We start from the raw sequence: 26,874 nt of genomic DNA, 5'->3' as shown, positions 1-26,874 counted from the left end.
TTTTTTTTGGTTTTTTTTTTTTTTTTTTTTTTTTAGCTTTTGAGACAAATTTTCACTATATAGCCATGGCTATAGCACATGGATGGAAGCTACTGTATCCACACCGCTCAGGGGAGGCAGAGGAAGCAGGCACTGAAGATGTGCCCACATCCCCTCCAACGCAGCTCTCAGTGCTGGAAGTCCAAATGCCAGCTACAGTGGACCTCACAGAGAGAAACCTGAGTCCCAGGGTGGAATCAACTCCAAAGTGACTCCAAATGACTGTTTGTAAAACAGTCATTTTATGGACAGAGATTTTTTGAACCAGACAGGGTCTGAGACTTGACCAAGATTATACAGGGACTCTTGACATACTTTATAGAGGGCAGCAGAAAACCAAGGCCTTGTAATTATACTGTAAGAGTTCTTGCCCTTAAAGGATCTGTGCCCTATAAGAAGCACATAGCTGGGTCTTTCCCAAACAATTTTCTTCTACAAAAGCAGAACCTAAACAGACTTGGGGAGCTGGGGAGACATCTGACCAGGCTGGCAACCCAAAGCGGGAACAAAGGGGTCTGAACCAAGGACACAGGGAAGTGCAGCAGATGTGACCGCTCTCTGCAAGTCCTCCAAAAGCAACTGGGACAAGCAAAGAAGGAGGCAAGGGCAGTGAGGTAACTCTGAGATGGGCAGGCGGGAAGGTATCAGGAAGCAGAGTGGGGTACCGAGCTTGGTGTGTGGCCTAGAGTTGCAGCACACCAGCACAACAGAGCCCATGTGCGAGCGAGAGGCAAGAGCTCCCTCCAAATCGCATACAGGATCGCACATGAGACACGCTCCTGCTCAAGGGCCACAACTGTCAGGGCATCAGAGCAGCACACAACCTCCCTAGCTCCTTGAAATGGCGGGAAAGGGCCTGCCGATGGGAAAGGTAACATGGAATACTGAGTCTTTGGAAAGCGGATGCGACAGTATAAACCTGACCTGCGATCACAGCACTTGGACACTGAGGTAGGGGGATGGTGAGATTCGGGCCGGCCTGGGCTACCTAGTAAGATGCTGTCTCAAGTAACAGGAACCACCATTGCTATCAGCATCATCTTATGAAATGGTGCTCCACATAGTGCTGAGTAACTACAAGTCAGCCCAGAAACTCACGTCCCGCCAGAGACTGAAAAGTCAAGTGACTCTGCTGCCCTCAACGGCAGGGTTGTTTGCTCCTGCGTCTCATGGCAGGCAGGGACAAGTCCTGGCATGGGCTGAGAACATGAGGGCCCTAGGAGAACAGACACTGCAGTTGGTGGGAACTCACATCCATCCTGGAGACGAGCAGCAGCTGCTGTTTGATGCGCAGGAAGACCGAGTCGAAAGCCAGCTGGTGGGCCTGCTGGTTCAGCCGGGTCAGGGCTGTGCGAGATGCAGACAGCAGGTTATGGTTACTGGACCCCTTCTCCTGAGACAGGGGAAGACAAAGGCAGGTAAGCCCCCAATAAGGTCATCACCTAGTTAAAAGTGTTGACAGACCCCTAAGTGGAGCACACGTCTACAAGAGTGGTCCCCAAACCTGAGCCTGGGAAAAGGCGAGCAGACAGATTCACAAGCTCCAAAATACTGCACCCGTGAGGGCTGACGTCACTTTCCAGGTGACTCTGTTCCAATATGAGTTTATGGATTTGCAATTTGGGAAAACCTAACTTGTGACCATCCCTTGGGGACTGAGGAGGAGGGAAAAGAACCATGGCCTCACATATAAACAGAAGTGATGGACAGAGCTCTGATTCCCAAAGGGGTTGCGTCAGTTGCCCTTGGCTGAAAGCCAGAGTATGTATGACCTGTGTGAGTCCCGGGAATCCACACAGCCTGAGAAAATACAGGATGGAAAATGTAACCTTAGTTCTTGTGATTATAAATGGACCGATTACAACAGACATAAATCAGATTAGCAATAAAGATAAACAGAGTTGGTTTAACTTAACCTCAGAAGCATGGATGAATGAGTTTACAGAATTGCTTTAAGAAGCATGTTTGTCAAGTGCAAATGCAGCTAGTGGTGGGCCAAGGTGCAAAGATGGGGAGAATTTGGGGAAACATCATGAGGGCCTCAATGCACAGTTCACTCCCAGAGCACAGTACCCATCAGGAGATCTGTCGATCTGATGACAGGAATATATCTCCAATGGGAAGGCATTCTGAACCTGATGCCCCGGTCCTCTTACAACCTGTGGGCCCTGCCTAGGAGCTAGGTGACTCACTCCAATTGCTGGGAAGTCCTCTTAGCCCTGGACCCAGGGAGCCTAAAGCTCAAAGGCAAGGTCAGCTTTAAAGACTAGCCAGGAAGGGACCCCCCCCCACTGCCATTGTATCATAGACAAGTTTATCTCTGAACTGAGATACAGGAAACTTGCCTGACAGTTCTCAAGCCTGGTTTTCATCCATTAAAAAGACCCATCCACCCAAGTCCTACAGCCTTATCTCATCGAGTTCCAACCCAGCTCCTTAAAACCTCACATACAGGAGACAGAGGGATGGCGGCAGGGCTGCAAACGGAGCCAGAAAACCTGGCACCAGGGGAGAGTGAGTGACAAGGAAAAGCTTTCATTTGTAAGAATGCCGCTGGTCTGGTCTCATACCTTGAGGGTATAAAGTATTTCCATTAAACTGGCATATTCAGCAGGGTTATCTTTCTGGAGGTAATTATATTCCTGCCATGGGTTCTTGGCAGGGCTCTTCTTGTCTGTCAAGATGCTGTCCTGAAAACCTGCCAGGCTCCGAGGGCTGTAGGAGTCAGACAGATACTTCCCTGCTGTGGACAGGATCCTGAAAGGAAAGTGGCGAGCATCATGCCCTGAGCCAGCTGTCCTGAGCTCTTCCTGAATGTAGGACACCCTCAGGAGGTAAACACAATGCAGGTCTGCTTTGGAAGGAAATGAAGACATCCTTTCTCATTTAGGAACAATCTGGGCCTCAGGTACACAAAAGAAGCCAGGGTTGGCACTGTAGCTCATCTGTGCCACCAAAAGACACTGTTGCTATGGCAGATAGGCTGCCCAAGGGCAGCACTCCACAGGGATGAGCCCCTGGCTAACTGCAAGTCTATTTATCTTCAGCACAAACCTTCCCCACACACTGTGCTACAATGTTGCTATTCACTGTCACACCACAAAGTTTACTTTTGTGGCTTTGATGCTACAGGGAGATCTATTGAGAGAAGTTGGCACTTTTCAGAGTCTTCAAGAAAGGAAAATGCCTCCGGGAGCTTCTCTTCCATAATCCACCTGTTACACTACTTCAGAGTTGAATCTCTACCGACAAGGACTGATGCTACAAACATTCTTCTCCCTCCGTCTCTCTTGTCCTTCAGACTCCATACTTTAATGTGTACAGGATAGTAGGAAAAGAGAAGGCCCCTGACAACCCCAATGCAGCTATCTCCCCCACCTTCCTTTTTGAATGTTTCTTATGAAAGCAATTGCTTTGGACAAGCCAAGTTTTAGATCACACCCATTTATTTAAAAATAAAAAACAAAAACAAAATAACAGGCCCCTGAGCTAAGCAGGGTGGCATACCCCTGAAATCCCAGCAGTCAGAAGGTTAAGGCAGGAGGATTACAAGTTTAAAGCAAGCCTGGACCCTATGTCAAGAAAATGAAACTAAGCCAGGCGTGGCGATGCACACCTTTAATCCCAGCACCTGGAGACAGACCTTGGTGGATCCCTTTGAGTTACAGGCCAGCCAGGGAGATGCAGTGAGACCCTGTCTTGAAAATAAAAGGGAAAGAAAAGAAAAGAAGAGGAGAGGAGAGGAGAGGAGAGAAGAGAAGAGAAGAGAAGAGAAGAGAAGAGAAGAGAAGAGAAGAGAAGAGAAGAGAAGAGAAGAGAAGAGAAAAGAAAAGAGAAGGGAGCAAGCAGGCCGCACAGCTTGCTGAGCCACACTGTAGACGGGAGCTTCCTCAGAAACCCCAGCATACTCAGGCTGCTCCCACTCCACCAGAGGCTCGAGACAGTGTTCCTGTTACTTAAGCCTATCAGCAATATGGTTGGCTCTCCTGTCTGTCTGGGAGACTGTGGTCCACCTTTGACCACCTCCCTTAGACTTCACTGTGGGGTCTGGATTGAAGACGCACTGTCTTCCCTTCCCTTCCCTTCCTCACTCCATCTCACCCACCTAGCTAACAGCAGTTTTTCCAAAAGGCAAGTCTGACTTTTCTTTTCTAGTAGCAACCTCAACTCTCCAGGATAAAACTAAAACACATAGAAGCCGGTAATCAGGGCCAATCCCTTACAACTTCACATACACACACACACACACACACGCCCGCCTCACAGGCTCACTCTCACTCTGTCCTGAGTGCCCCCCTCCCCAGGGCACTTGGCTCTTCGCTGCTAGCAACCTCTTGACCTACCGTGCACCTACCACCTGTCTCCTGCACATGTGATGAGGACAGAACGGAGTGGCTTCATCGCCCAGCCCCAGCACAGTGCCAGGCACACGATAGGGTTTAACAGCTGTTTGTGAAGGATCAGTGGCTGTCCATGGGGAACCCAGCCTCCCTGTGTCAGCTTGCCATCCACGCTAAAACAAACAAGCCATGCTAGACACACTTTCTGCAGCAAAGACTGTAAAGTGTCCAGGTAAACACAATTCCAACGCCGGAGAACTAATGGCACCTAGTCTTAGCCTCATCTCCATGCAGACATCACTAGGCCACCTCGTCCCAGTGGTGTCCTGAGCCTGGGTGAGATGAACACTTGATTTCCCAGCACTGTAGCGGGCTCTGTGGTTCAGCAGGGATACCGAAGAGCTAAACAGCCCTGACTCTCAAGCTCCTCAGCCATGGAGGCCTGTACATTTACAGTGAATTCCTGGAACCCAACTATCCATTGGAACTATTCCACAAGGACCTTAAAAATGGTAGCCAAAGCATCACAAACAGAACATCAGGGACTTTTGTGCCAGTGTTTTAAAGGACCATGTAGAACACCAGGAAGTTAAGGAGAAGCCATAGCACCTCATACAAGTCACTGAGGACAAGAGGTGACACCCAGCTCTGATTTACACAGCCCATAACTCTTTTGCAAAAAGATCTTAAGAGTGACAGCTGATGTCAGTCTTACCCAGAGTGGCTGCTTTGCCTTGCCCCTTGTCTGCCCCTGGGGAGTGGCTCTGCTAGAGTCTGGGTTCTAAGGTAAGACAGATGGGGAGATAAGATAAGCTTTACAGGGTGGTTGCCACACACCAAGCTGTGGCCCAGATGGGAACATAGATGGTGACGATGTTTCCAGAATGACATCACCTCTTTCTTTCAGAAGCTGCATGGTCTCCCAATGAAACAGGGCCAGCCTTCTAGCTTCTCTCTAGGATGCAAACTGCAGCTCCAAGCTCATCCACAGCCATGCACTCCCCATTCACCTTCCCGACCAGAGCCTTCCTGACCCTTTGGAAGGCAAAGGACTAAGGAAAATTACTATGCCCAGAAGAGGAGCGATGTCTAACACATAGACCTAGAACAATGCCAGTGGAAGGACGCTGTGACAGAGGGAAGCATGAGAACAACACTCACAGTCTAGTGACAGATGAAAACAAAGCTAAAATCAATACCCCTCTCAGCTGGGCATGGCCGTGTATCACTTTAATCCCAACCCCAGCACTTGGGAGGTAAAGGCAAGTGGATCTCTGTGAGTTCAAGGCTAGCTTGGTCTACACAGTGAGTTCTAGGCCAGCCTAGGCCTATAACATAGTATGGACCTGTCTAAAATACACACACACACACACACACACACACACACACAGAGTTAATTAACCTCTTCCCCACACACCAGGCTTCTTTTTTTTTTTTTTTTTTTTTTTGGTTTTTTTTCGAGCTGGGGACCAACTCAGGGCCTTGCGCTTCCCTAGGCAAGCGCTCTACCACTGAGCTAAATCCCCAACCCCACACACCAGGCTTCTTAATTCCTACAGGACAGATGAACAAGGAAACCAGGAAGTATGGTAGGGAAATGTCTGAATGGTGCAACCCTGGATCATAAAAAAGCACTGGCAGTGTTAGAAGAGAGGCAGGAGGGGAGAATGGGTTTTTCTTAGAGCAGACCCCCAAATTCTCCTTTGATTCACACTCCTTGGCAGCTCAGAATTTTACCCCAGGACCTGGACTGCAAGGCTGCCTGGGTTAATTTCTATCCTCTGGGCTTGTCTAGGGTCTTAGTCACCACTTGTAACATGCTTTCTGTGGGGAAATTTATTCTGAGCCCAATAACTGACCATAAGTAGAAGCCTAACCCACATATAATAGGGAAACAATGTGTACTATTTCCTCATCTAGACCGATGCCTCCATATCTAACCAGATTTATGTGACTACTGCCAAGTAGGATAAGCCTTGCCCTTTTAGGTGTTCAATAAATGTTTAATGATGACAGTAATGACACCTTGTGTCTAGGTACAGACAGTCCTCAAGCCCTGTGGCTTTCAAATACCTCCCAGCCAAGAGCCCCGGGGAATGATGGGCAAGGAGAATAAGCCATCCCCTCCTACCTGTTTGCCAGCTGCTGCTCAAAGTCCCCACATTGGCGCAAGAGCTCTCCACAGGTGGCTATGATCCTAAACAGAACACAGAGCACTTCAAGCTCAAGTACTACCTGGCATGCCAGCATTTACAGGACAAACACAGTCTCATTCATAAAAATTCTAACTATGTGCTCCTTCGGTGGCACTGGGTTCCAACACCGTCTCTCCAAAATGTTTCACGAAATGTAATGAACGTTAGAGGCGAGCGCAGGTTCCTCCTGCTGATGTCCCCTACCCCCACCATGTTACTAACACTTCTGCCATGAACCACAATCCTACCCAGTGCTCTCTCAAGCAGTTTTACAGCTCCAAAATACCAGGTTTTAACTTTAAAAAATGGCTAGAAGCACCCAGTGTTTAAAATCTGAAATAGAAGAAATGTGTCACTCAATGGCTACTAGACAGCTACTATTTGCATAGAAAACTGTCTTCCTGTCACACATGAAAGGCAGATGAGAACCAACCCATTTGTCTACGAGATAAGCCCGAGTGATTGGTACATCTGCATTTTATAACCTTTGCATTTTGAAGTAATATTTTCCCAGCTCTCAGACTTTAGTTACTGGTCCTTCAACAGCAAACCCATTATGCTGGGACAAATCCAAAGATTCAAAACATCTCAAGCCTCGTTAACTTTTAACTATCTCTGAAAGCGCCTGTCATCACCAGGGTATCTGGGCATTCCATCATGAGAAAGGTTTATGAGAAAGTAAAACATTCCACTCGCCTCAGGTGCACCAGAGCAGCCTTGTGCAGAGGATTTCCCAGTATACCAAGGCATCATGGGAAAGGGGATACAGTTAGCATCACAGTCCATACATATAATGCCCATGAGGCCATGAGATGCCAACCCAAGATGACCCTGGGTGATCCTGGATTCACCCTGACAACCTTCGGTGGCTGGCTGAGCTCTGCCAGCATGTACCATGACGTTGCCATGTGACACACCCAGGCACTGGGGCCAGTGGTCAGGCAAGGCATGTAAGTGGATGAAGGCCAGCTTGCCCCTGGAATGCAGAGGCATAAAAAGAGAGGTTTCTCTAGACGTGCCAGTCAAGGACTTCAGCTGCTAGCCCTATTATCTCTGTGACAGTGCAGGCTGGTTTGTGCCACAGCTTTGAATTTTATAGGCAATTCAAAGATCTAAATTATGTCCGGTTTGCTTCACATGGTGGTAACTAATCCAAAATCCTTTTGAATGCTGTGATGGTAAGTAGTGTCTATGAGTCAAAGACCTTTTACCTGAACATGCCTGGGCCAAATCTTCCCAAGACCCTACTGATTACACTCCTCAGGCCGGGGGGTGTCTGCCTCGTGGCCCAAAAGTCACATGAGCTCCTCAGAGTACAGCCGTTGACAACATGAGAGGGTCAGCTCAATCCCTGCTACTTGACTCCTGCAGGATCCTTTCCAAAGACATTCTTATATGATAAGAATGTGGTTCTTAGACCCAAAACGGGACAGACCGGCTCAGCTGTACTCTCCAAAATACAGCTGTATACTTTAGCTTTGGAAAGGAAACCACAGGTTGGGGAAAGGGGATCTTATACCAAATGTAAAAGAGTTTGTTACTGAAGAAGAAAAGAAATGTGTAAAGAATTTTTTTTAAATATTTCCCAGCGGCTGGAGAGATGGTCAGTAATTAAGAGCCCTTGCTGCTCTTGAAGAGGATAAAAGTTCGGTTCCCAGCACCCATGTAAGGTCTAACAACCATCCTAACGCTGATTCCAGCGGCTCTGACGCTCTCTTCTGGCCTCTTTTGATACTACATGCATATAGTGCACAGACACATACATGCAAACATATACAAAAAAATAAAAACAAATGAATCTTTAAAAATTTAATAAAAACTAGTTTACAAGCTATAGGAAATTGTTAGTATTTTTTGTTGACAGATGCTTAAATTTGTTTGGTTGCTTAAATTTAGGCACTAGCTTAAAAAAAAAGATACTGAGCCAGGATCACACCCACTTTTGAGCTAGCACTTGGGAGGCAGTGGCAAGCCAATTACTGTGATTGAGGCCAGCCTGGTCTACATAGCAAGTTCTAGAACAGGCAGGGCTACACAAAGAGACCCTGCCTCAAAACAGACAAACAGGCAGGCAGGCAGGCAGGCAGGCAGGCAGGCAGGCAGACGTAGGCACATAAAGAAACTAAACACACATATTTTGCAGACCCTTTTATGGCCAAGCTGGTTGCTGCAATGGTGCATACTGCGCTGCAAGGTCCACCTTACCTGACAGAGTTCTGAAAAGCGGTCCAATCCTCCTGGAACAGGGAGTTGGGAGGAATATCATCCAGCTTGCACTTCTTTCGGATCGACTGGAGAGCATTGGTGAAGTGAGACACATACCTAGGGAAGAGGAGGAAAATGACAGCTGGAATTCCACAGCTGTGGACAAACCATGGGCCTTGCACATGTCAGTCAAGAACTCTTAGGGACCTCTGACTACAGAGAACTCTCCAGGCCATAAAGGACAGGGCAGCTTCAGGGGATGCTCAGAATGAGGAAGGAGGGGAAGACCACCAAATGGAATCCACTGACCAATCAGGTAAGAGATGCTGCTGTGAAGTAACCCCTCATCCAAGCACATGCACGTCCTCAGAAACAGGTTCTACAAATACTGTGGAGCACACAGCCCCACCGCGATGCACTTACTGACATCAGGGAACTTTTGCAAGCAGATCTTCAGTCTAGACCAGTCAAGAAGACTAAAGCTCGGCAGGAGGAAAGGGCACCCAGGAGCACAGTGTTAGACTCAAGGTAGACGCCCTCACAGGCTGCACTGAGGAGGCTCGTACACATGCTGCTCCTCTCCCCTACTCCCGCACGTCACTAAATGGCTTACTTAGTGTTTGTTTGCCCCGTGAACAGCGCTGTATTGCTGTTCTAACTGTCAACTTTGTAGAACAGGGTTGCACTCTATGTCATTACTACGTCTCCAGCAACTGGCAATGGTCTGGGCAGAAGACCCTGGGAACAGTTCCCAGATGAGTGACACAGGTGCACTACAACTCAGGGCTTTAGACCTCAGTTTTCTCATCTCTAAAATGGATATAATGATGCCATCTGTATCATTTTACAAATAAAACAGCATACAATCTCTGAAAAGCATGAAATGAAAACCCCTGGTAAGGCATGTTTTTAAAGGAGTAAATTTCCTCCTATGTCCTCAGGAGAATTAGGAAGAGGACAGATAGGGGCTGTGTCCTCTGGAAGTCAAGAATGCGTATAACATCTGTGCATCAAAAGGAGTCTAACTTCCCTCCCTCCCCAAACCAACAGCTCTAAGAGAACAGAGCAGAGGGCTGGGGATTTAGCTCAGTGGTAGAGCGTTTGCCTAGCAAGCGCAAGGCCCTGGGTTCGGTCCCCAGCTCCTAAAAAAAAAAAAAAAAGAAAGAAAAAAGAAAAGAGAACAGAGCAGAATGTGATGTCTGTGGCCTGGAAAGGAATCTGTGCAGTGAAGAGAAAGGCCATACATTCATTCTGAAGTGGAAGAACTGACCCAGACACTGCACAGCTGCAGACACCCCACAGCTGCAGACACCCTACAGCCTGTAGACACTGCACAGCTGTAGACACCCCACAGCTGCAGATACCCCACAGCTGCAGACACCCCACAGCTGCAGACACCCTACAGCCTGTAGATATTCCATAGTTGCAGACACCCCACAGCCTGTAGACACTGCACGGCTGTAGACACTGCACGGCTGTAGACACCCCCACAGCTGCAGACACCCACAGCTGCAGATACCCCACAGCTGCAGACACCCTATGGCCTGTAGATACTCCATTGTTGCAGACACCCTACAGCCTGTAGATACTCCATTGTTGCAGACACTTCACAGCTGCAGACACCCCACAGCTGCAGACACCCTAGAGCCTGTAGATATTCCATTGTTGCAGACATTTCACAGCTTGCAGATACCCCACAGCTATAGACACCGCACAGCTATAGACATTGCACAGCTGCAGACACTCCACAGCTGTAAATACTGCACAGTTGCAGATACTGCACAGCTGCAGACACCCCACAGCTGCAGACACCCCACAGCTGCAGACACTGCACAGCTGTAGACATTCCACAGTTGCAGACACTGCACAGCTGCAGACATCCCACAGCCTGTAGACACTGCACAGCTGCAGACACCCCACAGCCTGTAGACACTGCACAGCTATAGACGCTCTACCGCCTGTAGATACCCCACAGCTGCAGACATCCCACAGCCTGTAGACACTGCACAGCTGTAGACACTCCACCACCTGCAGACATCCCACAGCTGCAGACACCCACAGCTGCAGACACCCACAGCTGCAGATACCCCACAGCTGCAGACACCCTATGGCCTGTAGATATCCATTGTTGCAGACACCCTACAGCCTGTAGATACTCCATTGTTACAGACACTTCACAGCTGCAGACACCCCACAGCTGCAGACACCCTAGAGCCTGTAGATATTCCATTGTTGCAGACACTTCACAGCTTGCAGATACCCCACAGCTATAGACACCGCACAGCTATAGACATTGCACAGCTGCAGACACTCCACAGCTGTAAATACTGCACAGTTGCAGATACTGCACAGCTGCAGACACCCCACAGCTGCAGACACTGCACAGCTGTAGACATTCCACAGTTGCAGACACTGCACAGCTGCAGACATCCCACAGCCTGTAGACACTGCACAGCTATAGATGCTCTACCGCCTGTAGCTACCCCACAGCTGCAGACATCCCACAGCCTGTAGACACTGCACAGCTGTAGACACTCCACCACCTGTAGACATCCCACAGCTGCAGACACCCCACAGCCTGTAGATACTATACAACCACTCAACCTCCTTTACAAAGACCTTCCAGGCTTTAGCTGAGAAAGCTGAAAACCACAATTCCTCAGAGAATAGAGGCCTCAAGAGCAAACTGGCAGCAAAATTGAGGAGATGTAACTGCTTCAGTTGTGAGAAATTAAACAACTGTCAGCAGCCAGATGCTATGACAAGTGTGCCAAGGACAGGCTACTAACAGGAAGCTTCCATGACAGAGCTCCTGGGATGCTGAGCAGGCAGGAAATCTCACTGTCCTTTAGTCCAGAATTCAAAACACAAGTGTAACTTGTATCACTATATACATATATAATATTATATTACACTCTTCAACTGGCTTTCACAACACACAGCTTCAGGTGTCCATCAGCAGAGAGTTACTCACTGTTGGGGATGTCGACTACAATCGCTTCCTTCACAGGCACGGCCATCAAAGCAAAGACACTGAAACTCAGAGGGGAGCAGTGACCAGTACACAGTCCTGCCTCCGAGGTGCCAGGCAGAGGCTAAGCCCAAGTGAGCCCAGGTTGAGCCAACTCCAGCTCGGCATGCTGCCACAGCTGTGAAGCCACTTTTTCACAGCAACTTAGGGGCCAGCTTAGCGTGCAGGACCAGAGCTTGAGTCAGGCCATTTGTGTTGCCCCATTCTCCCCGCCCTGCCCCAAACCCTCCTCTCCCCTGACAGCAGAAGTTCACCCACTTGAACCTGACAAAATTAGCTTTGACTCCATTAAACTCAGTAATACTGATAGTATCCAAATTCTACAAACTCCACTAAACTCAGTAATACTGATAGTATCCAAATTCTACAAACTCCACTAAACTCAGTAATACTGATAGTATCCAAATTCTACAAACTCCACTAAACTCAGTAATACTGATAGTACCCAAATTCTACAAACTCCACTAAACTCAGTAATACTGATAGTATCCAAATTCTACAAACTCCACTAAACTCAGTAATACTGATAGTATCCAAATTCTACAAACTCCACTAAACTCAGTAATACTGATAGTACCCAAATTCTACAAACTCCACTAAACTCAGTAATACTGATAGTATCCAAATTCTACAAACTCCACTAAACTCAGTAATACTGATAGTATCCAAATTCTACAAACTCCACTAAACTCAGTAATACTGATAGTACCCAAATTCTACAAACTCCACTAAACTCAGTAATACGGATAGTATCCAAATTCTACAAACTCCACTAAACTCAGTAATACTGATAGTACCCAAATTCTACAAACTCCACTAAACTCAGTAATACGGATAGTACCCAAATTCTACAAACTCCACTAAACTCAGTAATACTGATAGTACCCAAATTCTACAAACTCCACTAAACTCAGTAATACTGATAGTACCCAAATTCTACAAACTCCACTAAACTCAGTAATACTGATAGTACCCAAATTCTACAAACTCCACTAAACTCAGTAATACTGATAGTACCCAAATTCTACAAACTCCACTAAACTCAGTAATACTGATAGTACCCAAATTCTACAAACTCCACTAAACTCAGTAATACTGATAGTACCCAAATTCTACAAACTCCACTAAACTCAGTAATACTGATAGTATCCAAATTCTACAAACTCCACTAAACTCAGTAATATCATAGTATCCAAATTCTACAAACTCCACTAAACTCAGTAATACTGATAGTATCCAAATTCTACAAACTCCACTAAACTCAGTAATACGGATAGTACCCAAATTCTACAAACTCCACTAAACTTAGTAATATCATAGTATCCAAATTCTACAAACTCCACTAAACTCAGTAATACTGATAGTACCCAAATTCTACAAACTCCACTAAACTCAGTAATACTGATAGTACCCAAATTCTACAAACTCCACTAAACTCAGTAATACTGATAGTACCCAAATTCTACAAACGATGGCCTCGTTGCCCCATATTCTTTCATATACAGTAAATTTGAATACAAATATGAATTATTTTGCAATCATAAAAACAACAGAAGAAAAGTAAATGTAGTCAGTGCTCAGAGGACTAAGAGCTGAAGGGAGAGAGCGCACCCTGAAAGTTCGAGGCCACAGGCAGTGTTTTAGAAGTTGACAAGTCTTCCTTGTTTGCCAAGAGTCAGAAAACCTGAACCGAAGCGTTCCAACACGCTGCTTTTGTGGAAAGGACTAAAATCGGACAGAAGGGATGCATATTTTTACCTTTCTTATTAGGGAGAATTATGTCTAAAAGCATAATAGACTTTAGATATAAAAAAAAAGAGGGGATGGGGTAACCCTGGAAGCCTGGCTCAATGATTAAGAGCACAAGCTGCTCTTGCAGGGGACCTGAGTTCAGTTCCCTGCACCTACATGGCAGCTCACAACCATAAGTAACTCCAGGTCCCCAGAATCCAATGCTGCTTTCTGACCTCCGTGGACAAGCAGACATGCAATTGAGGCCAGTCTGGTCTACATAGTGAGTTACAGGACAGTCAAAGCTACACAGAAAAACCTGTCTCAAAAAATAAAAACAAAAAATAAAAACAGATATGCAGGTAAAACATTCATACACACAAAATAAATAAGCCTAAAAAATAAAAATAAATAAGTAAACACTATACTCAGTATTAATGCTTCTCTTACTAGAAGCACATGTGGGTTCAAACCTCTAACCCTATGGCCTCAACAGGGTTGCCTAGGGCGGGGCTAATGGCCACAGCCAAGAACACTGGGCTCACAAGGTGAGTCTGGTATTTCTGGAATGATAAGAGCTCCCTAATATCCTGAGCAAAACAGCATTCAATTCAGTAAAGGAGTCTGGAAATGCAGGGCAACTTAATGGAGAAACAAATGACCACAGGGAAGCTTGGAGAACATCACAATTTATCTGCAACTTGTCAAATTCACAGGTGGATAAGACCATGATGATCTTTCTCCCTATAGCCCCAGACACTGTGCACAGAACCTTCCAGCACTGTGAAAGCCTCCAGTAGGGAGCTTCCCAGTTAGAACCAGCTTGGTTTCTCCATGTGCTGTGATTCAAATATGTGATGTTCTCAGCAGTAGAGTCTTACTATCTATTTTAAAGGGTAACCAAGAGCAATGGTAATAATTCATATTGTTTGGAAGAGTCTGGAACTCCACTGACCAACAAATCAATAAGACGCAACACATACCAAACGCTGTTGGGTTTGCTTTGCTTTGTTTTTATTTGATAGTGAATGGTGTCAGAGCAAGATATGCCCACTAGTGTTACGTGAATATTATGGGAGCAATCAAGCGCTTTCTAAGTGGATTTAAGACCTGATCTGTAAGGTGGAAGCCGTGTACTGCCTTGTATTGTTAGCAAAGGCAAACACCTGTGGTTGGCTAGGGCACAGGTTCACGTAAATGGACAGAGTAGTAAACTGTCCTCTAAACTGTCATCTTTATATGCATGGTTATGCACCTCTCAGTCCTCACCATAGAAGCTTCTTTTTACTGTAGATGGAGATTAGCAGAGAGACTCATAGTTAGCCACTGTGCAAAGAGTAAGAGACTGTAAGGCACTCCACTCTGAATGAAACAGCTTCTCACATCCCACCCAAGACCCAGGGGTCATCAGGGAGGAGGACATGGAAAGACTGTAAGAGCCACGGGTAGCGGACATCTGCAGAGAAATACTATGTGCTGGACATGAGAGTACAATTGCACAGTGAACTCACTGCGACTGCACGTATGATTCCAGCACAAGATCAAGACTGCCAAAATCCAAGCACAGGTGGGGGGGGGGCAAGGATGAGGTTCTGGCCCTAGCTGAGGAGCTGTTGGTGACTGAGGGCTGCTGGGAAAAGGACAGCTAGCGTCTTCAGAGGTGCAGCCCCCAAGAGGCTGCCCGTGCACCAGTACATGGCCCAATACACGTGTACACTGGCAGTACTAGGCAGACCCTGGGTATAAAAAGGAAAGAGTGCACATGGGAAAGTGGTGGGGTAGAGAGGGAAGGAATTGAGGGGACAGAGATGGGGGTTGGGGGGGCCAGATCTGGTCCAAAGTCATTACATAAACACTGGAGCACGTTGCCCCCGGGACCCTCATGCCTCAGCCCTATATTTCTTCCTTATTCTTCTAACAAAAGTGTGACTAAACTTCTCCTTTTCTCTTTTTCTTTCTTTCAAAAACAAGTGTTTAGTTTTACTTTTTGAGTATTGGGCATTTAACCAAAATCCTCATAAATGAAAATCACACGCTGCCTCAGATGACAACCCAACCTTTTCAGTAACAGTCACCTCCATCTCTCCTAGGTTTTCCCAGGCAACAGGAACCTGTTCTGGTTTTCTCTATGAATTTGACGGCTGGGGCATTTCAGACAGATGGATGATGTTTTTTATAAGTAGCTTTTACCTAAAGGCTATTTATATCACTTTTTAATTTTTAATTAATTTGTGTATGTGTGTGTGTTTATGCTTTTGCTTTTTAAGACAGGGTCTCTCCACATAGCCCTGTCTAGCCTTAAACTATGGAGATCTGATTGGCCTCAAACTCACAGATATCTGCCTGCCTCTGCCTCTATGCTGGGATTAAAGGCATGTGACACCACACCTGGCTCACCTGATATTTTCAATTATGTATTTAGTCACAGCCCAATGAATGGACAGGTTCCAGTGCCCCACCTATGCAAATGATGCTCCACTGAGCATCCTTAAGAATATGCTCGTGGGCTCAGGTACAGACGTTTCCCAAGGGTTCACAGGAGGAACACAGAACACACTCTTAATTGGAACAGACAGGACCCTCCATTGTGCCTGGCCTGCCTCCCCCTGACCCCCAGCTCCCTCAGTCTTACTTGGTAAAGAGGGACTTCAAGGCTGTCAGCAGTCCACAGGTCCCAAGGCCATTGGTGAATTTGGCACATCTGTCAACAGCTGCAGATGCCAAGCCAAAGAGCTTGTGCACAGATTGGCTCAGCTCCTGAACGCAGTCAATCACTTCCCCGTGTTCCTGAGCAGTAGATATAGATAAGCAAAAGCTTCATCAGGCTGGAGAATGCTGGCCGAGCTAGCACTAACACAGAGGACCTAGCAACATTAACATGGGAAGAGCGGCAATGTCACTCATCTGTGGGTAAACCACCTAAGAAACCAAATACACACACACACACACACACACACACACAGAGAGAGAGAGAGAGAGAGAGAGAGAGAGAGAGAGAGAGAGAGAGAGAACACTGCACAGAAATTAACTTCTGCCATTAAAATATAACCAAAGTTTAGCTCATTGTAGAGGTTTGAATGGGTGCCCCCCCCGCCCCCAGAAACTCATGTGTGTGAATGTTTCGCCCATAGAAAGTGACACTATACATAGGTGTGGTCTTATTGGAGGAAGTAGCCACTGTGGGAGTGGGCTTTGAGGTTTCATATGCTCAAACGATATTCAGTGTGGCAGACAGTTGCTTCTGTTGACCCTGGATCAAGATGTAGAGCTCTTAGTTCCTTTTCCACAACCACGCCTGCCTGCAAGCTGCCATGCTTCCTGCCATGACGATAATAAATTAAACCTCTGAAACTGTAAGCCAGCCTCAACTAAATGTTTTCCTTTATAAGAGTTGCCATGGTCACGTTGTCTCTTCACAGCAATAGAAACCCTAGCTAAGACACTCATTCTCACTCATGTTCTTCATTTCTTTTCTCTTTTTCTATGATTAATAAATTGGTACTTCTGATAGTCTTACATCTGGGATAAATCTCCCTGTATTAGACACTCCAAAGGAGTGTGACAGAGGGGCACACTTCCTGCAGAGCAGGGACAGAACCGAGGCAGAGTACACATTCTAGGTAGGTTACTTAGATATGGCAGACTTCAATACTGTCCATTGCGGCTCACCTCATGCTGGACACCTCAGACAACCTGAGAACAAGCGCTATCTGATGCAGAGATGTCCGTGACCAACCTAAGGCAAAATCACTAAGTAGATGAGACGGATTTATGATTTAAGTCTCTCTGGTTTGTTTAGCTTTATCTTTTGACTGTTGATCTGAAACAAAAATGGAAACTTTGCTTGGACTGTGTGAGTACCTGAGGCATTTATTACAAGACAGCCAGCCTTCCTTCTTCCCTTTTATAAACACTCAGTCTCACCCCAACCCTCCACTATGCACAGCCAAGAGCAGCTCACAGAATGCTTGATACGTGGCCAGTAGCCTAACTGCAGTGTAATCAGACATTACCAGAGGCACAGCGCTGATCTGTATGAGAAGGTTGCTCTCCTCCAGATCACCGTACTTCAGCTGGTAGGGTTTATACGGACCATATACAGCATCCACCAGCTCAACAACTTTCACCAGGTTGTGGTCCTCTGTAAGAAACAAGAAATTAAAATATAGTAATAATCTAAACTGGCTGCTAGAAACAATAGGGCGAAGATATTCTGCTGGAACGTTCCCTAATGTGCCTATGTCACATTAATCTGCTTTCTCAGTCACGGAAGCCTCTGTGATCCACAAAGCCGAACTCTGTTACAACGAGTGTTACAGAAGCCACCCCAGAGCTTCTGTGCCCATCGCAGTAAGATCCCAGATTCAAGTGAAAACTCCTAGGCCTGGAGTGTGATGCATGTCCACGTCAGAGCTGTCATGGAGGCATTCCAGGTCATCTTCTGCTACACAGCCTAGGCTACACGAGACTATCTCAAAACACCAAACCCGGGGATGGAAAGGTGATTTGGCAGCTGAGAACATGTTCTGCTCTTTCAAAGGACCTGATTTTGTTCCCCAGCACCCTAGCACCAACCAAATGAGGTGGCTCACGGTCACCTTTAACTCAGGTTCAAAGAGATCTGGTGCCTCTGGCCTCCATGGGCACCCGGGCTCTCATGCACATAACCACACACATAACTGCTGTGCTCCTGCTATGGTGCGGCAGGATTCTCTGTTAGTATCAGTACAGTGTATGATGCCAACATGTTTGATATAAAGCTAACCATAAGAGGAAAAGACAGCATTCTAGGGTGTGGGGAATTCTACAAGAATTTTCGAAGATATCAATGTCACGAAAAGACAAAGATGAACTGACTGTTAGATTAGGGGCATCAAGAGGTCCAATGTACACTAATGTAGCTCTCAGAGAGAGGCAGAGAAGGGAACAACTAGAAAGACCTCTGCAGAGCTGGCAAAGCTGAAGATAAACTATATACTAGATATTAAACATGTGGGTATGATAATGGTAGCAAAACATTCTACTGTAAACGTATCTAGAAGCCAGGCACAGTGGTGCCTATCTGTACCTGTATTTGCAGTACCTGAGAAGGATCAGGAGTTCATGGTCGCTCTCTGCCACATAGTGTGTTAAAGGACAGCCTGAACTATGAGACCTTGTCTCAAAAAGCCAAAAATACAAATTTAGTATGTATACAAATGCACAGTTAAACACACAAATGCTACTCCTGGATGGAAAGGAAGATGGCCATTTCCTTGTCTCGATTCTGTGTAATAAATGCATATGGTGTAATGATCCTGAAACCAGCCTAAGGCTGGAGGTGGCTCAGTGGTGATTGCTCTGCTCTTTCAGAGGACCTAGGCTCAGTTCCCAGCACCTACACAGTGGCTCACACCATCTGTAAATCTAGTTCGAAGGGACCCAACACCCTCCTCTGTCCACTATAAGCACCCGGCACGTCCTTGACACATATACATATAACATCAGGCAAAACACTCATACACCAAAAGACAAAAGCAAGAAATGCATGAACCTAAACTGTTTTTTAAACTTGCTTTCTATTCAAGTCTTTCACTTGTTTTAAATTGGATCATGTATATGTATTAACTATTAAATAATAAAGAAGTTAAAGATGTAACATATCTGAAAAATAACTGGGGAAAGCCCACCATATAAGAATCTTTTAGAAACATATACTAAATTTTCAACAGTGGCATTAGAGGAAATTTCCATCTGTATTACAGATTCTTTGCCAGGAATTTTTTACATATTTTATTGCTTTTTATAAATGTATTCAATAATATATTGCTTTAAATGAATTGCTCTAAAAAATTAATGAGAAATAGATTAAGTCCCCAAACAGATGAATATATAAAGAATAAGTAATCAGGAGGAAAGAATTAGAACTTTTATAATATAATTTTTAAACATTAACAACCAAAGTAAAAAATTTAAAGTAATACATCTTTAAACATCTAAGAGCCAGGAAATGATGGAAGAAAGAAAGAACACAGTGCTGGAGAGGGCGGGGATGGGAGTGAGGGTGGGGGTGGGGGTGTACCACTAACCTTGATGGACAGCATAAGACACAAGTGTGACAGGCACCTTTCAATGTTCCCAGAAGGGCAACTGCAACCCTAAACTTCTCCTAGAGCCTCAGGGTTGGGTCAGAAAGTTTCTTGAGACAGTTTATAAGGGTTTTACTCAAATAGTAGCTAAAAATACGTAAGCCATAGGGTTAAGAATGCTGGTGTGTGTCTTTAATCCTAGCACTCAGGAGGCAATGCAGGAGGATCTCTGTGAGTTCAAGGCCAGCCTGGTCTATATATAGTGAGTTCCAGGACAGACAGTACTATGTAGAGACCCTGTCTCAAAACAAACAAGTAATCAAATATGTAAAAAGGGTGTCGTAGTCATGAAGCAATCATTAGAATCCATGTTTTATGATAATAATCTAAGAAAATATCCACTCTATTTTCCTTCTTTAAATGTGGGTGTACTTGTCCACATGTGTAGAGGCCAGAGGTCAATGGTGGGCATCATTCTTGGGAACATCATCCACCTCCTTTGTGGCAGGGTCTTTCATTGGCCTGGAGCTCACCAAGTAGGCTAAGCAAGCTGCCCAGGGAGCCCAGGGAGCCCAGAGAGTCCAGGGAGCCCAGGGAGCCCAGAGAGCCCAGGGAGCCCAGGGAGCCCAGGGAGCCAGGGAGCCCAGGGAGCCTTCTGCCTCTGTCTTCCCAGTCACAAGCATGGGATGACATGCCTAGCTTTTCGCATGAGTGCTGGGGCTAAACTCAGGACCTCTCACTTAGAGGCAGGGGCTTTGCTAACTGAACACACACACACACACACACACACACACACACACACAGCACAGAGCACACGTGCACATGCACATGCACACACACTATATTATTTTAAAATAAAAAAAAATGTAAAATTATCTACAACCAATATTTTAAAATATTTTGCCAGCCATGGTGGCTCATGCCTTTAATCTTAGCACTTGTGAAACAGAGTCAAGTGGATCCTTGTGAGTTTAAGGCCAGCCTGGTCTATATAGTGAGCTCTAAACAGGCCAGCCAGAGCTAGACATTGAAACCAAGCCTCAATAAATAGAAAAACATTTATATACTATGTGCATTATTATGGTATAGCATATAATATAGACATATAGTGCATAAATGTTTCATGAAATAATATAGTAGTTATACATTATATAGTATATGTTAAATATTTATAAAGTATGTTAAATATATTATCTATAGTACATATTAATATTTACATGAATGCTTGCAAACACTGAGTTTTCTGAGATAGGATTTCACTACATAGTTCAGACTAGCTTTGAATTTACTATACACCCCCCTAGGCTCAAATTCACAATCCTCCTGCCTCAGCCTACCAAGGAGCAGGCACACGGGCATGCACCAGCATATCCAACTTCAGTGTGTATTTACATAAGAATCACTATAAGGAATAGAACAGAACACTATCTCTCTCTTTCTCTCTGTCTCTCTCTCTCTCTCTCTCTCTCTCTCTCTCTCTCTCTCTCTCTCTCTCTCTCTCTCTCTCTCTCTCTGTCTCTCTGATAAAGTTGTGGATCACTGTCATGCTCTTTCTCTCTTATCAGGATTATTTTATTTTGCATTGTTTTTCAATGCAGGGTTTCTCAGTGAATCCCTCGGTGTCCTGGAACTCACTCAGTAGACCAGGCTAACCTCAGACACAGAGATCCTCCTGCCTCTGTCTCTGGAATGCTGAGGTTAAAGTTGTGTATCACTGCACTGGCTCAGTTATCATTTTGAGATGTAGCCCAGAGTGGATTTGAACACAATATATTTTTGAGTGCTGAAATGTATACACCACCACGTCCATCCTTCCAAAAGCATTTTTGATTTAAAACAATACAAACAATGGTTTGAAGCCCTCGGCTGGAATGGCTGGGGATCTAAGCTTTCTCACTGACTTCAGAGGGTGGTTCTCATGTCTTTAAGAAAGTTCATTTGTGGGGTTGGGGATTTAGCTCATTGGGAGAGCACTTGCCTAGGAAAGGAAAGGCCCTGGGTTCGGCCCCCAGTACAGAAAAAAAGAACCAAAAAAAAAAAAAGAAAGTTCATTTGTGGGGAGGAGTGCAACCTGCTCCCTGCCCTCCCCTGAGCAGCCTGCTCCAGCAGGGTGCCCAGTCTAAGCACTCTGTAGCCACTTGGGCCAGGGCATCACAGTTCTCAGGAAACCACCCACATGACTGTGCACCTCCCACAAGTGAGGTCTGACCAGTGAGTGTGCCACAACACCCATGAATCACCAGGAACCTGAACAATAAACACACTCCCTGGAATGTACAGGCAATTAAACACAGTGTAATTAAAGAGAATAACTATTAAATAAACCAAGACTGTGACACACAGCAGCCACATGGCAGAATGAGGCCTTCTTGAAGCAGTTTCCTGAGTTGACAGCAGCATGTGTCACGAGGTCTATGTTTATGATGCTTTTTACACAGGTGGAAATCAGCTGGAAAGCTCGGCATCCCACACAGCACGTCCCCAAGCGGGATGAGCTGTGCTCTGCCTAACCGCCTGCCAGGATGCCTATCCTTCCCCACAGTCACTTCAGGCCTGGTCTGGCCCCCGGGCAGCTGCTGCTGCTGCCCTTCCAAGTCCCCCTCTCTAGCCCATGTGCTCTCCCAAACTTACTGCTTACGTTAAACTGTCTGAGGTTCTGACTTAAAAAGAAGACGATCCTCCCACTGAAACCTGTTGCCAGCTCACTGCCACTCATGCCTCCACAGTGAACCTCTTACACTGTCAGGGACAGCAGAAGTGTCTGTCACTGCCTTGGAGTATGTGAAGCTCCTGGTCAGCACTGACTGAGCCCGCTTCCATGTTGTCGATATTTTCATGGGAACGCTTCCCCGTGACCCTTTCTCTTCCACAGCTACTAGAAACAGTAAACGAATCCAGGCCTCAAACACAAGGCAAGACCAGCCAGAAGTAAGGCAGGAAGTAGGAGTGCTTACGGAGATGGGGGAGCAGCGCCATTTCCAGCCCCTTGGCAAAGTGGGCAGTAGTGTCATAAAACTCCAGTAGTCTGGTGAGCTCCAGCTCTGGTCCCGCTCTCTCCACACCCTCACTGAGGCACATAGGCAGGGAGGGCACCAAAGCCCCCAGGGTCTGAATCAGCAGCACTGTCACCACCTCGTAGGGGTTCTTGAAAACCTGCAGTGGGGGAGAGGGGTGAGCATTAGCGCATCGAACAGCTGTCTCCTGATGGTTCCAAGGTGAGCCCTAGGAGTGCTGAAAACGGGTGATCAGGAATCCCAAGTTCCCCTTACTGGGCAAACTGGGCAGGGACAGGACAGAAGGTGGCAGAAGCTAAACTCTGAACGAAAGGCACTTCCATCTCTGACCCATGTGCCTGCTTACTGAACTGGTCATCAGTGAGGACTTGGGTGACACCAGAGAGACTGGAAGGATGAGCAGGAGCACAGCACAGAGCCTGGCCTCACGGCGCTTTTCTTCTCTGCACAGATCTAGGGCCACACACATTCTCTTCAGGACCAACAGAGACCGTGGACCTGGACAGTTTAGCTGACTCAAGTCTCTGATGGCCTTTTCACACTCTATGTTCCTTAGGTCTCTTAAGAAAACTTGAAAAATGTGCCAAGTCCACTTAGGAAATATTCTCACCCTCCTGTGCTCCTATAACCTAAGTAGGTGCAAACAAGGGATGAGATAAGAGAACTGAAATGGAAAACTAGGTCTGGAGAGATGGCTCAGTTTCACGTAGAATACTAGGGAGGAGTGAGAATATAGCTCAGTTTATAGAGTGCTCACACAAAGCCTGGGCAACGTCCCCAGGAACACACAAAACAGACATGACAGGATATCCACCCAGGGGATGGAGGCAGGAGGATTAGACTCTGCCCCTTACCCCCTCCCCCCAAAAACAATAAAAACAACAGCAACAACAAAAGTAGGTGTGCTGATGTATGACTATAATCCCAGCACTGGGGAAGCTGAGGCAGGAGAATTGCTATGAATTAGAGGCCAGAGTAAATTTCATGTTTTTAAGACAGTGTCTCTGTTGGGGTAGTCTTTTTATGCACCATGTAAAGGCTATCTTTGTATTATTCAAATGTTGATTTCTGTACATGCAGAGAGGTGAGTACTGGCCAGACTTTGGTATTGTTATTTTTATTGATCATTACTAGCCTTAGTATTTTGTAGACATACACCTCCATCACTGGCTAATAAAGAGCTGGTGGCCAATAGCTGAGGCTCAGGGAAAGGCTTGGCAGAGACAGGAGCTGTGGGAAGTTTAGAGACACCAGATTCACCAGCACAACATGGAGGTGGAACAGGTGTGGGGACTGGCCGACTGAGTGAGAGGTAACAGGCCACGTGGCAGACGTGGAATAGAATAGTCAGGTTAATTTCAGTTAGACAAGCTAGCTGGGAGGCAGCCAGCTGAGGCCTGAGTTATAACAAATAATAAGTCTCTGTCATTATTTGGTGGGTGCAGGGCAGAGTCTGATGACAGGCCTCACTGTGTAGCCCAGGCTGGCCTGAAACCTGATATGTAGACCAGGCTGGCTTCAAACATATAGAGATCCACCTGCCTCTGTCTCTACTACCATGCCTGTCTACACAGTGGCTTTCAGGCCAGCCTGGACTACGGAGTAAGACCTTGTCTCAAAATAGTAACAAAATAAATTGTAAAATCCATTTTTAAAAAGAAAAAAGGGAAATCTGAATCTAGTACGGGCCTACAATTATATCTGCTTAGGAAGAACAAGGCAGAAAGATTAAAAGTTCAAGGCCAGCCTGAGAAAACCTGTTTCCACATAAAATAACAAAGATGACCCAGAGTACAGCTCAGTGGAAATGTTCTGGCCTAACGTGTAAAACTGCAGATCTGATCCCAAAACCCACTAAAATGAAAGGAAACAATAGGAGGAAATGGGAGGGTATAACGACATTTTACCCTGTGTCTCTGGCCTTACTTTGCACTAGCCTGAGCTTCAGCAGACATTTGACTGTCAAACCCATCTCCAGTAAAAAAAAAAGGGGGGGGGGGCATGAGCCAAAGGCACAAATGAACATGCCTTCCAAAACTGAGGCTGAGAAACCCCGGGGTCTTCTTAGATGACACAGGACATTTCCCCGTATAGATGTGAGTTGTTCTTACCCTTGAGCTATGAGACCTGTACAAAAGACAAGGATGTGTGAGTGAATGTGGACAGACAGGCACACTGGAAATGGGACGTAGAGCCTAAATCGGAGGAATTAGGTTAGTTCAAACAACGATAACAAGGATGGGGCACTGGAGGCTGAGGAAGGAGGATAACATGTATCTGAGGCCAGGCTTGGCTATCTAGCAAGATCTGTCTGAGTGGGCAGGATGGAAAGAAGGAAACAAAACAAAATGCTTTAGCCAATGTGAATGGCATAAGCCCACGCAAGGGATTCTCCCCAGTTACAGTAGATAGAGTTCATTCCAGCCAGTGACAGGTGATTACCTAAGGAGTCGTGACTATCTGTGAAAACAGGTCACCAGCCCTGACCCACCAGCACTCCCAAGTAAGATGGGCCTTTCCCTCCCTGAAGAGCTGTGTGCCTCTGACATCATACAGGGAAGGGTGGCTCATACCCTGTGGCTACCAACGCCTGTGGACTGAGAGAGAATATGACGGGAGGCTTCCACTCAAAACCTCGGCCTCACCCCACCCGGCTCACAGGGCACCTCTAAAACGAGACTATTCTTCCAACTCTGGGTAAGAGACGGGAACTTGGCCTGAACTTTAAAATGAACACAGTCTGCTCTTTCCACCACCTGACTAGGGGCCTCTGGCTTTCAGCAACACCAGAGGCTCCCAGCAAACACTGGGGACACCGTCTCATTAGATTCTATTTAAGATACAGAGGAGAGTGATAAGAAGAGTTTCCTTGGAGACCTAAAGGGCTCACTGACGTGGGTTTATAAGTCTAAGTATTAACCCCTTGGGTGACAACAGCGCTTGATCCAGAGCAGTGCCCATTCCCATGCCACTGTAGGCTTTGTTCTCCAATGATGAGCTGTTACCTGTGTGGCCCACTGGGTTTGCGTGTGCCATGCCCCAAGCAAGGCATGGTAGAGGCCAGTGAGCTGCCGGTCCAGCGGAAGGTCCCTCTGACACAGCTCTTGCCAGGTTGCTAAAAGCTGCACCTGCAGAGGCACAGCAAAGGGGGTATTTTACTAGGTACCCCAAAACACGCCACTCTAGAACTGCCTACCATCCTGAGCACATAAGTACCCGGCTGAGACTCATCTACTTGAGAAAGACCAGAAAGCAAATGGGCAAGACTTAGGCTCCTGCCGGGGTCACCATCTAACACCTGAATCTATCGACCTCCAAGCAATGCTGTCTCCTCTGACCCCACCCAAAGCACAACACTGAGCTTCCTCGGGGCCCACTGCACTCCCCTGAAGAGCTTTTAGAGTAGCCATAGTGTGTGCTGATGCTTCATGCCCTGAACCATATGATTTAAACACACGCAAGGGCCAGCAAGGGCCACACTGCATAAAGAGCTCCCTGGGGCCCTGGCAACCCTGGAGCCCACATAAAGGTGGAAGGGAAGCAGATTCTCTAACACTGTCCTCTTACCCACACGTGCAGCATGGCTTGCTTGTGCCTGCACACATCTACCCCTCCTCCTCCTCTTCTTCCTTACCCTCCTCCTCATCATCATCATCAATAATAATAATAATAATAATAATAATAATAATAATAATAAAAAACTAAAACAACAATAACAACAACAACAATAATAATAATCAACTAAAACAAACAAAAACTATGAGTATTGTGCTTGAAGGAATTAAGGTTAGCCCAGCAAGTTGTATGTTGGTAGCCTAGCCCTTGAAAATATAAAATTCTTATGGCTTGCTGAGGACAAAATGAAGCCTATGACATGATTTGCCTTTAAAAATCGAAAATCGAAACAAATTAAAACAATGTTTTAAGTCTGTGAATGAATCCAGGCTGAAAACCCATGGCCTTGTTCCAAGTTACAGTTAAGGGCATCTACTGAGTGGATCGAGAGCACCCCCTACTGGCTTCCAGTAAAAGGAAAGTGACTGAAGGGCAGAGTCTAATTTTGCCTTTGCCTGTGAAAGATTTGGGCCCAGCGGTGGGGCCCTCCACAATCACACTTACTCCACTCACTCCCAGCAGTTTACCTTGTGACACTTGTAGTAGTATGCAAGGAGCTGGGGCATCCGGTCGATTTCAGTGAACACCTTCACGAATACTTTAGACTGATCTAAAGAACACAAAATGTGCACACTG

At 46.2% G+C, this 26,874-nt stretch overlaps 1 protein-coding gene across 2 annotated transcripts in view; it reads right to left on the bottom strand.

The window, feature by feature from the left end:
- The window catches only part of Cog7 (component of oligomeric golgi complex 7), a 54,230-nt gene that overhangs the window by 12,031 nt on the left and 15,325 nt on the right, over positions 1-26,874 (bottom strand). For both annotated transcript variants that reach the window (XM_032892743.1, XM_032892744.1), the window contains exons 5-13: positions 26,766-26,848; positions 25,629-25,751; positions 22,564-22,762; positions 17,555-17,682; positions 16,174-16,328; positions 8,780-8,896; positions 6,511-6,576; positions 2,610-2,796; positions 1,292-1,432 (exon numbers count right to left, since the gene is read on the bottom strand). In XM_032892743.1, coding sequence (XP_032748634.1) covers positions 1,292-1,432; positions 2,610-2,796; positions 6,511-6,576; positions 8,780-8,896; positions 16,174-16,328; positions 17,555-17,682; positions 22,564-22,762; positions 25,629-25,751; positions 26,766-26,848 — 1,199 coding nt within the window. The remainder of the gene's footprint in view (positions 1-1,291; positions 1,433-2,609; positions 2,797-6,510; positions 6,577-8,779; positions 8,897-16,173; positions 16,329-17,554; positions 17,683-22,563; positions 22,763-25,628; positions 25,752-26,765; positions 26,849-26,874) is intronic.

The sequence above is a fragment of the Rattus rattus genome, chromosome 2 (assembly GCF_011064425.1).
Source record: "Rattus rattus isolate New Zealand chromosome 2, Rrattus_CSIRO_v1, whole genome shotgun sequence".
Lineage (NCBI taxonomy): Eukaryota > Metazoa > Chordata > Mammalia > Rodentia > Muridae > Rattus > Rattus rattus.
Note: the sequence above shows the minus strand (reverse complement) of the source record. Positions and strands in the feature narration are given on the sequence as shown.